Source organism: Numida meleagris, chromosome 3, assembly GCF_002078875.1.
Source record: "Numida meleagris isolate 19003 breed g44 Domestic line chromosome 3, NumMel1.0, whole genome shotgun sequence".
Classification (NCBI taxonomy): Eukaryota; Metazoa; Chordata; class Aves; order Galliformes; family Numididae; genus Numida; species Numida meleagris.
Window position 1 is genome coordinate 9597182 of NC_034411.1, and position 15833 is coordinate 9613014.

Below are 15833 nucleotides of genomic sequence, written 5' to 3' on the forward strand. Positions count from 1 at the left end.
GGCTCTTTTCCACCAGAGGAAGCAGTCAGGCTTGGGTCTGATCCCACATTGTGAGGGAGGAAAGGAACTGTGTAATCATTATTACCCTTTTAAAACATTTTAACCACAGCCTGTGAAGGGATGGCAGTGCTTTATCTGACAAGCATGTCACTATCTTTCATCAGCTGATTATAATCATCATCGAAGTTCCAGTTTGTCTGTTTTTCCCTTTTCTTTCTTACCATTGTGTTTTGTTTAACTTTCCCTAATGAGCCCAGTGAAAAGCAATTGTTCTAAATAAATCATGCGCGCTACAAAGCAGCATATCACAATTAGGTTTCCATTATACTTTAATTAGGCATTCCATTATTAAATTGATGTCTTTGGCTTCTTCCAGGTCCTCAGACTAATCCTGAAACAAATTCTTCTTTGTGGATAAATATTAGTCAGTCGTAATTAAAGAGTATTCATTGGAGTTGTGGCTTTTCATTAAATCCCTTACTGATTAAGATGGCTCCCCCAAGTACTGGGCTGATTAAATTTAATAAGATTTGTCCACTTGTGTGTTGTGGTCTGGTGGAAACTGTTTTAGCACCAGGGGAATGGGAACAATATGTCCATATCTCTCAGTGCATGCAGTCATAGGCCTGCATGCCTGTTATTTGCAGTGCTGTACACTTTTGTGTTAGGGGGTCTATGTTTTGTTTTGTTGGTCAGCAGGGGAAAAAAAAAAACATGGAAAATGAGTGGTATTAGAGTTGAATCTCAAAGGGTTAAATTCCATTAAATAACTGAATGTATAAGGTTAGAGGTTGTGTTTTGTCGATTAATTCAAGAGGCTGTGCTGGTTAATTGAAGCCCAAGTGCCTCTCTGCCCTAGACTGATTCCACCTACTGAGGTGTATAGATGATTGTTTCTATGTCAATATACCTCAGCTGCACATTTAGATCATAAAACACACATTCTTGGCAGAAGTTCCTCTAAAGGTAGTGTGTGAAATGTTTGCAGAGCAAAATCCTTGCCCTGGATTTTAAGCAAGGTGGAGCAAATGGATAACGTGGCTTTATTGTGTACGTATCAATCGGAAAGAAGTTATAAGCCTAACAGTTTTCTCTGTGCTGAAATTGTACCTTCTTGTCAGACTGCTGGTGCTGTTCTGCATTCCTTTTGCTTTGTGCACTGAAAGGAAAACAAGCCACTGTGACCAAGAATGGCAATAGCACAAACCGGTGAGGCATGAAATGGGGGAGATTGGCTCAGGATGTCTGTAGAAACACTCCATTCAAATATTTGAGGTGGCTGCTAGCAGGTGTTTTTTCAACATCTAGTTTATATTCTATTTTTGTTGCAGGGTACATTTGCATCAATTATTTTGGATTGGTATGGGCCGTATTTGTAATATTGAACCACCCAAAAGTTCGAATGTGTTTTGGGTTTCTTTTCCTGTATCCCAAATGCAATGGCTCTGGGTGTATCTAGCCTACCTGCAGCCTTGCTTCGAATTGAAGTTTATTTCTAATGCCAGGTTGCTCCAAGTGGGGCTCCTGGGGGCTCAGTGACCTTGAGTGATGCTGGGGACAGTTTGAAGAGGGCAAGTTTGCCTAAAAGTAGAAGGTCACTAAGCAGCTAAAGAGTACTCTCTAGCGGCTGATTCTGGGTAGTGATAAGAACAGACAGCAACTTGCACTGAATTGACAGATTGTAGCAATTAAGAAGGGAGAGGAAGTAAGGAAAGGCAATTAAGCTGAACCTTTATCTTGATCACAGAAGAGCGTGTATGTAATTCACTAGAAGCCTTTGTTTATTTACATATTGCTACCATTGCAATGCAGTTGGACAGTGTTATGCTACTCAGTGTTGTCGTTCCATTGGCATGAACTGAGGGTCTGACCAAAAGTGACAACTCCATGGCGTTCCTGAAAAGATAGGATACACTTTGATCAGTTGATTACTGCGCAACAGCTGCCACAGCTGCTTTCTTCTGAATATCTGTGGTGAATTATTGTGCTCTAATCCTCACGCTCCGTCTCATGCTGGTTTTGCATCGACTTCACAAAAGACAAGACTCAAAATGCAGGGTCAGTCTGCAGATCAACTGGAGTCTAATGTTCCTATATCTAAAACAATTTGAAAAAGATAAAAAGCTGTGAGAAAATCTTGAGAAATTCCTACTCTACATCCTGGCTAATCCCAGAATTATTAAAAAAAATTGTTTGAAAAGAGTATAAGCAAAGGCCTTGGAAGATGTAGAGGAAATAAATAATGTGAATAGGGAGATGGGGAAGGGCAGCCCATTTAATACTTGTGTTTTAGTTCGGATGCTGAAAGCTACAACATGACAGTTCATACATTCTGCTGGTCCTGACAGCTTTAGGAACGTATCACTTTTATTCCCCAAAATTCCCAGACTTTAAGCCAGCCACATTGTTTACCTAGCAGCGATGTCCTGCAATTTTGAACATTGTTGGTATGGCAGTTGTGTATGTAAACTGTTCCAGAGTGTTTTGTTTGACTGTTAACTCAATGAGGCCAGTCGGTATGACAGTGGAAATTTCAGATGCAATAGCTGAATTGTAGCAGGACTGGATTGCCTCTAGTAAGGAAGTGGTTTTGGTTTTAGAGATTGATGCTGAATTCCATCAGTATTGCAGAGAGTTTGTTCATCTAGGCAGAGGGCAAAGAAATAGACATGAATGGATTGCCTCTTTCTCAGATTCTCAGGGATTTCAAATGCTCACCAAATAACAGAGGAATTAGGTGGATAGTCTGTTATGTTACAAGATAAGAATCAGTTTGAGTTGTTTGTTCATGCATTATATATAGATGGGATGTATTTTAAGGATATATGATACCTTACTTTTGCTTAATTGTTATGATGCTTAGCTTTACTGAAATACTTGTATGACTAATTGAACTTTAAAAAAAAAAAAAGCAGCTGTTTAGATGTTTCCTGGTGCATATAAATATGTCTTTCTGCAAAGATACAAGGCAGACTGCATGTGATGCTTCTAGAAGGATTTCTAGAAGGATTTCACTGCAGTGTAGTAAACTGTCTTTATTTCAAACATAATTGTGATTTCCATCTGAATTTCTTGTCTGTTTGCCAGGAAATTCATGTTGAAGCTCAGTGGAATTGATGAGTTGCGTACCACTAACTGTTTCTTACATGAAACATCATTTACTCTACGAATAAGTAATCGTGTACCATAAGCCTAGAAACAATATGTTTTCTCCTTTCTAGCATGTAGCATACCTTTGAAAAACGAATTTTGTGTATGTGAAGCAGACACGAAGTGTGGGAAGCTGGGCAGGCAGGGGAATAAATATGGTATATTTGTTATCTGGATTTGATAAATATAGTTCAGGAATGATAGAGTAAAGAGTGGTGAGCCAGTTATGCCCGGTCATCCCTAGTGACTGAAAATAACTTATTATTCCAACCCTTTTATCCCTTTGCTTCCTCCTCCCCACATATTTTGTATTTTATTAATAGCTCAAGCAGCTTTTGCTTTGCAATTCCTAAATAACCCTTTGGATCCTGGGAGAGAAGACCAAAGGGCAGCTGCCATCTGGCAGCCTTGCAGATGAAACCTCCTGGTCAACGCATTCCCTATCACGATAGCTGGGTCTCTTCCCCTTCATATGCGCACACACTGAACACACAGCAGACTTGACCCTGAATTCACTGGAATCATGGTTACAGCATTACCCAGTAGTGACGCACAGTGTTTCAGACCTGACCTTGATTGCAGTTGGATCCCAAGGGCAACATCCAGAGAGAGAGGTGGCGAGGTAGAGATGGAGCTTCAAAATGGTAGTGGTGGTTGTGAAGTGTTGTGAAACAGGTGGAATTCAGCACTGCTGCCTGTACTCTCAGTGTGTTTAGATGATTCAAGAGCAGTTTACAAGGTTGGTAGATCAGAGTAGCTCTACACCATCTGTTTTATTTAACAGAACTGTATGGTCGAAAGGTAAAACCAGATAGATTCAGTATAGGAATGATGTACTTCTCCCCCACCTCGCCAGTGTAATTAATTGAAGGAATTACCTATTTCAGGTTAAAAGCTTAAAGGCAACATGGGATGTCTGTCTTAGACTATCCTGTGGCAAAACTGAAAGCATTCTGCATAAGCTCCTGTGGCCTCTGTTATTCAAGAGATCAGTTTGGATGGCAATAACATTCCCTTCTGGCCTTAAAATAATTAAATGAGGTATTTACAGAGATTTCAAAGTCAAAGTGGATTTCCTCAACCCTGTTCCCTCCCTAGACAACTTCAGTTAGTGATATTGTCTTGCACACTTGTGAGACGTGGCATCAGACTGCACAACTGTGGTTTGAATGAATAGAATGAAACAGTTAAACTTGTGCAACGTATGCTGATGTTTTTGAGGATGTCCTTATAGCTCTCGATCTCTGTACTGTCAGGTGAAAGGTATCTTGGGACGGTTCCCAGCAGACCTCTGTTCACATGCACAGCACCTAGAGCACTGCTGCTTCCTGCTGCTGACCAGAAAACCCAGCATGGGCCCTTCCCTTGGCGTCCAGCCTCAAGGACAAGAGATGCTGGTGCTTTACCTCCATCTTCACTGGGGGAAGGCCTCTGTATCTCCTTTTATCACAGGGCCAATAGAAAAAGGGACAACTAGAGTAAGAATTGGTATGCAGGATCACTGTTCTCTGTTAATCAAGGTCATCATTATCCTTCTGTCTTTTTTTGTTTGCTTATTTGATTGCTGCACTTAGCCAAGAAAGATTTCCAATAGCTACTGAGTTGAAAGTGATTTAGATGAACCGTGGTTGACACTGCTGCTTTAGAGAGGGCTGCCTGAAGTTTTAAATCTCAGCAAGGATGATGCTTCCCAGGAGAAGCTGTAAATTCTTGAGTCTGCTCCATTTTGATACTCCGGAATGTATTTTTCTCAAAGAAAAATGACTGAAATCTCAGGAGCCCACACAGTAATATTTTGCAGTAAGCTGTTTTACGTAGCTTTCATTTTAATGTCCAAAAATGTATCTTTGTCTCAAAGCTAGCATAAAACAATCAGAGATTGAGCACCATAGACAATCTATTCTACTCATTTCTAGCTCTGCTTTGATTATATTTGTTGCAGACGCTGACCTCCTCCTGCCTACTTTCCTAAGGAAATATATATAAATATATTGACACAGTTTTTTACAATAAGAGTGGTGAGGCACTGGCACAGGTTGCCCAGAGAGGTGCTGGAAGCCCTGTTCTTGGAGACATCCAGGCTCAGGCTGGATGGGGCTCTGAGCACCTGATGGAGCTGGAGGTGTCCCTGTTCAGCGCAACACAATTAGACTAGATGACCTTTAAGAGTCCCTTCCAACTCAAACGATCCTGTGCTATTAAAGAGAGGATGAAAGTGCTACAGATGATGTTTATGGAAGTCTGAAATGTGTGAAGCATTCAGAGTTGTGTGATTATGGGACAGGTATGCTGCTTTGCATGAGAAAGGTATAGTTGCATTGTGGTGGGAGATGGAAGGGACAAAGCCCAGGGTCCTTGTGTACTGGCTGGACTCTTCACAGAACAGCTTATCTTAAGTTTATCGTGACTATTTTGTTGTGAAAGCACCTTAGCATACATACCTCACCCCCATTCTGACTCAACGACTCATCAGCTCACTGCTCTGTGATATACTATGGTTAAGAATAGCATCTTCTCTACTGAATTAATGCAAGGGAAGAGACCATATAATCTTTGTATGATTTAAGGTAGTGTCAATGGTAAGTAAAGTGGGTCAAAGTTCAGCTGCTTAGATCCCCACTAGGAATGGAAATGGATAATAGCCACCACTGCCAATGTTGAGGAGACTCAGCTACCTGTTCACCTTCCAGACTGCTGAAAGCCTGAGTAGTGCATTACATGGATTTACCTCATTTTTGGCATACTGATGGTCATTTTGGCTTTTAAGAGCTGCTGCTCTGAATCATCATTTTGGCCCTCAAGCTGCTGCTTATATAGATCACACAGTGAGCTTGCTCAGCATTACTCTGTCCCAGGTACGAGCGAGAAAATGTCCTTGTCACTGGTGTGAATCAGTGCTGAGGAATGAGCAGTGCTGGCTGCAGAGTGATCCTTGCAGTTCAGGGGATGAGGGTGTGCAACCAGCCCTCTTATTTCGGACTGCGTTCTTGGGCTGAGCATCAGTTCTGGCGATTTTTACCAACTGCGGCTGCAAATGTATTTGAAAGAAGCTTAAAATAGTTGAATCCTAGCTTTATATTCAGGCTTTTTCCCCTAGAACTGAAATATTGTGCTGGCATTGGGTTATTTAACACACATCACTAAAAGTAATTTTAAATTTACCTGTGATATATTTACTTTGAACCTAATCAGAGGCTCTTGGTTGTAAGGTTTTATAATACTGGGTTGGGAGATAAAAGGCTGATCTGTGCACACACAAAGGAGGACAGTGACATAATGGCAGGGAAATCCTAAAACACAGACAAAGAAATGGAGCCCTGTCCCATCTCCTCCTAGGGTTGCCACAGGGTTGCCATCAGCCATGAGCCAGGGTGGACATCCATCACAGTGTGTCAGTGGGAGAGGATCCTGCCCATCACCTTGTAGACCAAGGAGGATTACTCCTTGCAGGACTTTAGAAATCATTCTGGGATGCAGAAAACAGTGTTCGGGGGCTGCTGTAAGCGTGAGCTGGATGCTGGGAAGAGGGATCACAAGGTCCAACCCAGCACCATAGGGTCTAGGGTCAGCTGAGACAAGGTTGTATGTATGTTTGTCTGTCTCTGCTTAAAACAGGTGGAAAAGAGGGCAGCCTCACATCCTTTGGGCTACTGCAGCTGACACCATGACATAGAATAAAAATTTTGATGGAAGAGCTGGTGTGGTGAGAGAATATGGCCTAACTTTTCCTTGGAATTCTTTTTAAAGATGGCATCTTTCTGTGATACTGGTTTTGCTTTTGGCTACGATCCTGGTAAATTCTTCCTATGTTACCTGTAAGTGCAGTGCCCAGAGCAACCAGCTATGCATTGTAGTTGCTTGAACTGATGTTGTGTATCAACGTATCCTGAAATATAAATCACTTTGACTGGAGGACAGAATGTTTAAAAAGAAAAATAACAGTGCTTTTGTGCCATTCTGTCATCCCCAAATAGAGACTGCAACATGTATTCATCATTTACCTTGTGTTTATATCTGCTTAACAATAATTACAAGTAAATTTTATAATCATTCCTGAGCACAGTAGTAAGCTTTCTTTTTCTGAAGTGCTTCTGTAAAGTGCAGGACAGAATACTGGTTATAGGTCTAGCCCTGCAGAATGAAAGTAACGAGAATGTAAAACCACTGAAACTCATGTGCTTGTCCTGGAGGCTGGGCTACCTGCCTGACATTTTTGCCTTAGTGGAGGTTTCTTAGTTAAATTAGATATCAGATGCAAAATTGTGAGTATGATTTGATTTTCTCTGCCCTTGTCACCAGGACAGGCAGGTTCCTTAGGGATCCTTGGCAGTGACTGGCCACAGGGATGTGGTTATAATTAGAGCTTTATTATTACATAAGAAAGAAATGAACAAATAGCATAGCTTGTCATCTACAATTTCTAGCACTTTGCTTGCACTGAATTGTTAGAATTCTGAGTTACACATGCTTTTCAGGTCACCTAGGCAGACCCGCTACAGATGGGGTCAAATTCTATCAACCAGCACACAATACTCGGAGCATGAGTCTTGTGGGGAGGGGAAACGGGTAAGTGCAGAATAAAGGAGAACCCATGGATGTCACCAAGAGCAATGTAAAACGTGGCTCGTCCACTGGCAGCTTCTCTAAACTATGAACAAATACATTTAATTTGCTTCATTTTTTGACCCAGTAGAGAAGTAGAATGGTGGGAATTTCCTTAGGGCAATTTCTTCTTAAAATGTACAGAAATAGAAGTTTTAAATAGATCTTTAAATTCAGTGACCTCAATGTATCTCCACTCAGGATCACTCTTTCACTGGCTGATCTCCATCTTGCTGTTCATTTGCAGCATTTGCTGTTAGATATCTCCAGACTGCAGAGGGAATGAGCTTAACTTCAGAGAGCAACAGAGACAGTAAACATGCTCTAGCCAAGGATGCACATTCAGAATTGCTGGATTAAGCCTAGCCTAAGGGAATTTTGTCCCTGTTTGTGAACGGCCTTTTTTCATCTGCTGCAGTAACTTTTTTAGCAGATTCACTTGTAGCACATTTGCAAGTGATGAATAGACCCTGTCCATACTATAGAATACTGTTGACAAATCAACAGAGAATATGCAGAACTCTTTTGTTCAAGTGTACAGTGTGGGTCCAGCAGCTTTACTGCACATAACAAATGGCAGGACATGCTTCTTTCAACAGCTGTAGAAACCTGACTGAAGCTGGTCGTTTCCACCTGCTTGCCTTGCCAGGGAATTAAAGTTTCAGTCTGCCTTTTGTGCATTTTTAAATATGTATGACCAAAACAAGGGACCTGTTGAGAAAGGCTCTAATCCTCTTGCATATGAAACCTGGTATTCTGATCTTTTACTTCTGATGTTTCAGTGCTTCCAGATGTGACAAATCTACCTTTGAAGTAACCATAATTTCTTCTTGCGTAAAATGGAGTTCAACAGGTAAACTTTGCATCTGGCTGTTAGGAGATGCTGGTTCAAGTTGGACACACTGTGTGGATCACTTCATCATCGTTTGCTTCAATTTCCCTGTTTATAATGCAGAAAAAGTAATGCTCACCCTCTTGTATACAGCTCGTAGAGCTTTGTTCTGGATAGCTAATTTAGAAGACTTACCCTAGTGTAGACATTTTAGGATGTGGTGAAGTCCTGCTGAAAGCTGTCTGTCAGAATGCTCCAAGTTCGTAGGTAAGGAATAGAGGAATTCACAGGCAGAAATGCATCTGCACGCTGAAGAAATAAGCTGCATGTGCATAGGGACGTCTGCCTCTGCCCCTTTTGCAGGTTAGTTTATTGCGTTACACAGCTTCTGGTAAGGTGTACGTGTCTTGTGACCAGATTTACCATACAAACTCTCTATTTACTTGCACATATTCAGAAGATTTGCATCTTAAGCAAATTTGATGATAAATCACCTGTGTTCTATATGCCAGTGATCCTAGTACATGCAGTGGGGATTTCTGAACCAGGGCCATCCATAAATCCTAGTCATATCCCAAGCAAGTTTTCAAGCTAGGAAAGATAGCATGATCAACCAAATGTGCACATTTAGTTGCCCTAGTAAGAAGTGTATTAAAAACAACACTTTGACGAGGAGTTAGTGAGATGTACAAGGCATAAATGTGTAGGCTTTACATCCCGCTAGGACCTAGGGAGTGATGGAGGACAAAGAGGAAGACAGATCTTAAGAAGTGGATATCTGTTCATGTACAGGAGCCCTTCCTCTGTGTGTGCCAGAGTTGGTGTCTGTCCCGGGGGACAACTGTAATTCCTTCTGGTGGAAGTAGGAAGAGGAAAAATTCCAGCTCTTCTGTAACTGAATGTGAGTTGCTCTAAGTTGCAGCAGGCTGGCCATCATGTATTTTGTAAGGGCTGGGTTTCTAGCACACATTCAGTTTTGGCATCTACTGGAAGAATATCTGAGAGGCTTTATCTATGTAGAATACAGTGAGCTTCTGCTTAGATTGAATGTGATCTGCAGCTAGATGAAAGCTGAAGTGTTGTGTTTTGCTCTGGAAGACCTGCTAGGTGACATGTATTGCTCTTTAGAAACTCAAGACACAAAACTCTGTTGAGAGACACCATTATAATACACTACTGTTGTAAAACACTCTGAAAGACTGCATGGGATTTTTTCCTCCCCTCTTGTGATAGTTGGAGTTGAACTTTAGATAAATCATTTTGAACACGGCAATTTCAAGTCACTTTCTGTTCTGTTCCTGTCATTTTTGGAGCTGTGAGGAAAGCAGAAATGCAGGGAAAGGAGAGCAAAAGGAAAGGGAGAACAGGGCTGAGAAGAAGGTTATGGTTGTTTTTGCAGGAATTAACACCATCTATGAGAAAAAAAGCCTTCAGACACTGCAACTACAGACAGCATTTAGTCTCCGGTTCTATTTTGCCTTGAGACAGCCAGCAAAATAGAAACAGCAACACAGGGTAAATCACTGCTGGCAGAACTTAACAGTTATGCAATGTCCAGCACACCATGCACCTATTTTTAGATCCGTTTTATACTAGCAGAATTTAGATTATGAAATCTGAAAAGAATGTCTAGTCAAAGGCTGAGGACAAAGAAGATATTGAGAAGAGCATCCGTGTAAAAATGGTTAGTACAAAGATACAGTCGTAAAACTAACTTTGGCAATAGTGCTGTCCTTTCGAGAGCATCGGGTTGATCAGGCCTGGTAATGAAGATCAGGTTCTTTTTCATCAGTATTCCCTTGAATTTCTAACCTGCAATTGCTTTTTAAATGGTTAACTCTGGCCAGATAACAGTACGTGCTTTACACAAAGCTCAGCTTCTGCACTGTTTGCAGTGTACTTTGTGTTTACCAGCTCTGGAACGAAGCAAGCTGCAGCTCACCCCATTAGAGTACCAGCTGGTCAAACGTAAAGGAACTGTGTTAACTGCAGTACTCTGCAAAGCTGGCCGAGCTACAGAGAAGCTCCTCAGCCTCTGTCAGGCACCCTAGATTTAATGGTCCGAGTGATATTTACCTGGCGTGTGCTTCATGTATGCTTTCACAGATCTTCAGTAAATTAGGACTGTGTGTGCTGTTTGCTCCATATAAAAGTTCAAACTAAATATTTTGCTCTGTTTACAAGAACATATAGTAGGTTGTGTTTGATGAGTTAAAGATACGTTTGCAACACACGTATGACTGTTTAGGAAACGTGTATTAGTGGATTAGCTGTGCATACTCTGTTCTTTTTCCAAGATGAGATTTGCATCTTCTCTCCTTCTGATTTGACTTTATCCTCTTACTCCCTGTGTTGTAATTCTACATTAGTTTGTGCAAGTGAGTGTAGTTTTGTTTCCAAATGTTTTTGCTTAGATTCAGAAGAGGTAGTGAATGGGAAATCTCTGACCTCTCAGCCTTTGGATTCCAGAATATAAAACAATCTCTATGTAGTTAAGATATCTTTGGGATTCCTTCTGCAATTCTGGCAGTTTTCAGTCGTGCCTTGAAGTGAATTAGCGTTCTGGCTGTTGTATGATGTGTATTGAACTTTTTCCCCAAATCTTTCTTCCAGGTAACAATCTCGATGCTATCCATGACATAACTGTGGCATACCCCCAAAACATTCCTCAGACAGAGAAGCACCTTTTGAATGGAAACTTCCCAAAGGAGATTCACTTTCATGTCCAGAGATACCCCATAGAGACAGTGCCCACTTCTAAGGAGGAGCTGCAGCTTTGGTGCCAGAAGCGTTGGGAAGAGAAAGAGGAGAGACTTCGACGCTTCTATGAGGGTGGAAAGTGCTTTGATGAGACGGGGCAAAGCATCATTCCCCCGTGTAAATCTGAGCTCAGGGTCCTCGCAGTCAAGTGCATCTCGCTGCTCTATTGGACGGTGTTCCCACTGGGTACGTTTGCACTGCTGTACCTGTACAGCTTTGCACGATGGTATTTTGCAGCCATGATAGTGCTTTTTGTTGTGCAGCAAAAGATATTTGGTGGGCTGGAACTAATTGAACTTGCTTGTCATGAATATTTCAAAAAGCAACACAAATATAATGACACAAGAAGAAAAAAAAAATAGTTCTCACGTAAAGAAGGGCATAAAAATGTGTGGCTTTGGGACGTACTGCGAATTTGATGAACAGGAAAGAATTTTTGCATGAGAATTGTCTTTTCCTATTGTCATTGTTTGCTAGACACTTGCACTTAATTCTGTGAAAAGAAAGAAAACCGTTAGTTATCACTGCGCGTGAAAGTGATAGTTTTTATCTCTGAATGTAATTTCAACATTGCTCTTGCAAGCAGCTAGCAACTGCATTCTGCTGTAATTAAGAAACACGTTGCTGGATTACTGAACAATCAAAGGGGTGTTAATAAATATGACGTGCACTGAAAGTCCATGTACAAATCCAAACTGTCCAGCTAAGAAAGACAGGTGTATTTACTTCTGTATAATCATATTGTCATAAAGCACCAGATTTGAAAAGCTGCTAAGTTTAACGATGGCTTGATGGTAGGTGGAAGCTGGAGGAGGATGTTCCGTTTCTTTTTTGCTATTTGACATAGTCAAACTTACTTTAAAATACTTTGACTTCAGCTTTTCCAAACACTATTGAACCTACCACACTATTCAACCTGTTCTGCCTCACTCAATCAGAACTTAAAAGGATTTTTAAGCCTGGCAGTGTTGCGTTGTGGTCCAAGAAACAGTGCTGGGTTTGCCTCCAGTTAAGTCTTAACTGATTATTTAATAGATCTGTGCAGCTAAGTTTTGATTTCTCACTGTTCATGCTGGTTTGGTGTCCCTCTTAGCTGTGGGAGACTTGTTCCTACTGTACTACGTAGAGCTGAAGGAGAGGGGAGCTGGGTTTTGTTGTTGTTTTTTTGGTATTTTTCTTCCTGGTAGAGGCAATAATATGTCAAATGGTAGCTGGCAAATGGTTTTTCAAAGAGGTCTCATTATATACCTTATTTGCTGTTTCTTTTGTTTTGTTTTGGAGAAGGCAAGGCATCTTTTCTTTAAAGGAGTTTTGGTTTGTTCTCACATTGTTTCTTTAGACATTTCAGATGTCCAAATGCATAAAGAAGTTGTTCGCCTTCTCTGTGCAAGCCAGCCAGACCTGTTGGAATGCATCTGATGCAATGGTTGTCTTCATACAAGTATTAGAAGAGATGGGTTTCAGTCTATCACAGCACAGAGAAATTGAGTTAAATCTTCTCTTTGCAGTATTATCTTTCATTGGCTGACTGCAGCACTCCTTTTCCATACTACTTTGCAATTTTTTATTGTTTTGGGGGCTCCCACTGTAACACTTTTCCTTCTTTTCCTGATATTAAGGGCTTCTGAATATCATGGAACCCGAATTAAACTCTGACAATGCACTTTGCAAGTGTAATAAATGTAACGTCCACAGTAAAAGGTATAAACATTGCCAGCACTTAGGAGACACTTCAGGTTAGACTTGTTCAGCCTCAGAAATGTTAGATCACTTGGTCAAATGTATTGCTGCAAAACTTTCTGGACTTACTGTGTATTGCATGAAGGCTTAAGTGAGCTTAACCAAAATAGCCTGGCTCTGTATGTTGAGTTGTACTGCTGTGAAACACGAACTGCCTATCTCAAGCACTGGGTCAGCACTGTAGGTGCATTTCTTTCTTCTACAACACTAAAAATGATGTCTCGTGTTTGTATCAAAGGCCATTTTTAGAATGAATCACCAGCCTCTATTCGACTGTCCCTCGCAAGGTGACAAGTATTTTTTAATCCGTGCTTATAATAACTGTTTATTATGCAGAGAGTACTTGAAGCCATCTGTTTTATTCTAATTTTTTAATCCTTTTTTCTTAAAAGATAAATAAAAGTAGGTTTATATTTAGGATTATGTTTCTAAATGATTTTTCATATTTGTATCAGAGTCCCTAAAGACGGATAACTGTTGTTTTGTTGCAGTTCTTCTGTGGTACGGTGACATTTCCTTAATGTAATTTTGTGATATCAAAGGCATTTAGACAGAAGCCTCAATCTTCGTAACTCGGGGCTTTTTCCCTTAACACTCTGCTTTGGTGCAGTTTCCTGAATGTCCACATAACAGTCACCACAAGGGAAAAACTAAAAATGGCATTAATAGATAAGCAGAGGAGACCCAAAAGTTTCGAGTCTGTCCTGAGCCGTGGCTGTGCTTTCACACCAGGAGTAGCCATGGTTGGGCCACTTCAACAGTATTACTAAGACTTCAGGAATGACTTCAGAGGACAGCGTATGTGGTGGTGATGTAAATACCAGCTGCACTTTTTCAATCATTCAGAGAAATCTGTGATGTCATAAAGCGTACCAGAAACATCCGTGTGAGTCCTGGTCATGGAGCAGGGAAAGGTTTCCAGCGTATTTTGTATCTGTGTTTGATTAGAGTTGAATTCTGAAAATGAAATACAGTGCAATTCCGAGTTTTTACAAGTTTTCTGTCTGGCTGGAGCCAAATGTGTAACTCATGTAACGTGGGAAATGTCCTGCAAATCTGTAATTCATCCTCTTCTCCTGTGGATTCAGATTGAGCAGAAATAGTCATTTTCTTGTTAGCTCTAAATGCTGCATTGGCACCACCTGGCCACATAAAACAGGGGAGCCTAAGGTAAGCAAGAAATCGTCGTCTCCCGGGGAAGGCTGTTGACTTCGAGATAGGATACGTTTTCAGATTGCATGCCTCATTTTTCTGTTAGAAATGCAAGACAAAACATGCAGCTTTTGTGTTTAAAAAGTCGTTAAAGACATGAGGGAGATCTTTCTGTCAGTGCTCTTTTCCTATTTGGTCAAAAAGTAGCTTTTGGTCAAAAGGTTTTAATATGCGGATTCTGGGGAGAATACTCTGTTCTTATTCACCGTTTCCTTATTCGAAGTAGACTTACTAAGACGTGCTGGGTAAATGGCTTGAAGTGTTTTCAATGCTGTTAGATTAAAGGTGCTAGTACTCCAGGAATCAAACACGCCTACCTTCTGTGGACTTCATAGTGGCACCAAGACTTGTCTTACTCATTAGCCCGGTTTCTCCTGGGTTATGTCCTCTCGCAGTCCCAGTAGACAGAGCGCATCATTCAGCCATGACTACTCCTGCTGTGGGACCTCCATCTCTGCTAAGTCTTCCTTATGTTATTTGAGAAAAATGACTTGTTTTTCTTGCCTTTGGAGATACTCTTCGTTTGTTCCATCAAATATTTCCTCATCTGCGCTGAGGGTTTTTCCTCTTTGCTCCAAACTGAAAGTTGAAATCCTCTCATCTCTGTTCGTCCTGAAACTCGTCTGGCTAACAGGACGTCAAACCAAGACATTTCTCTTGTGTTCAAAGCTGCAGGGCTCTGAGGTGGTCTGTAAGGTGTTGTCTTGATCATACAAAACGTAGTTTCTAGCTCTGTGCATTGCATACGTCTCTGTTGTTTAAAAAAGATGAGTGTTTTTATAACTTGATTTTATATGTACATTGTATGAAAGAAAACACCAGGGTACTACAAACCTACAGAAAGCCTTAGTTTTCAAAGTTCATTGATTATATTAGGATATTTTAACCATGTATCAATTACTCTACCGCAACAATAAAGTCTTGAAGCATTGCATGTGTTTAATTTCACTGTTTTCATTTTACTGTGACGTATTCTGTATGCATCCATGTGGAGCCTTGTCTTCACTCACATTAATGTCTTACTTGGGATGAGTGGTATCCCTTCAGGTACTTGGTTGGTGTTTATGGCTGTTATGGCTGTTGAGGTGACACATTTCCTTTCTGTTCCTAGGAAGCTGGGAAGAGAAGATTGCACACTCTCTACTGCTAGCCTGTTCCCATAAAGTGATGCAGAAGCCTTTGGGAATGCAGGAACTATAGCTCAGTATGAGCCTTACTTGGCTTCTTAGACAGTATTGCTCAAGAATTGGCTTGTAAAAGCATGTTAGATATTGATATGCGGGTAATTGCTCCCCTGTTACACCAGTGTAATTACTGACACAAAATGTGGTCTGTGGCAAGGTTCAGTTACTTACAGGACTTGTTTTTATATGACTTTGCAGGCTCAATGTGATTTGCCTCTCCATTGTCTGGAAACTAATTTGGTGTGGAAGGGTAAGAGCTGTGTTTCTTAGGAGCTGCTGTGGCCCTTTTTACCAAACAGAGTAACTAGGGAAATGCCATGATGTGACTGCCACAGTACTCATTGTGGTCAGAA

At 41.0% G+C, this 15833-nt stretch overlaps 1 protein-coding gene across 4 annotated transcripts in view; it reads left to right on the plus strand.

The window, feature by feature from the left end:
* The window catches only part of LCLAT1 (lysocardiolipin acyltransferase 1), a 110144-nt gene extending 94905 nt beyond the window's left edge, over positions 1 to 15239 (plus strand). For all 4 annotated transcript variants that reach the window (XM_021389738.1, XM_021389737.1, XM_021389740.1 and 1 more), the window contains one exon: positions 11198 to 15239. In XM_021389738.1, coding sequence (XP_021245413.1) covers positions 11198 to 11706 — 509 coding nt within the window. In that variant the 3' untranslated portion in view covers positions 11707 to 15239. The remainder of the gene's footprint in view (positions 1 to 11197) is intronic.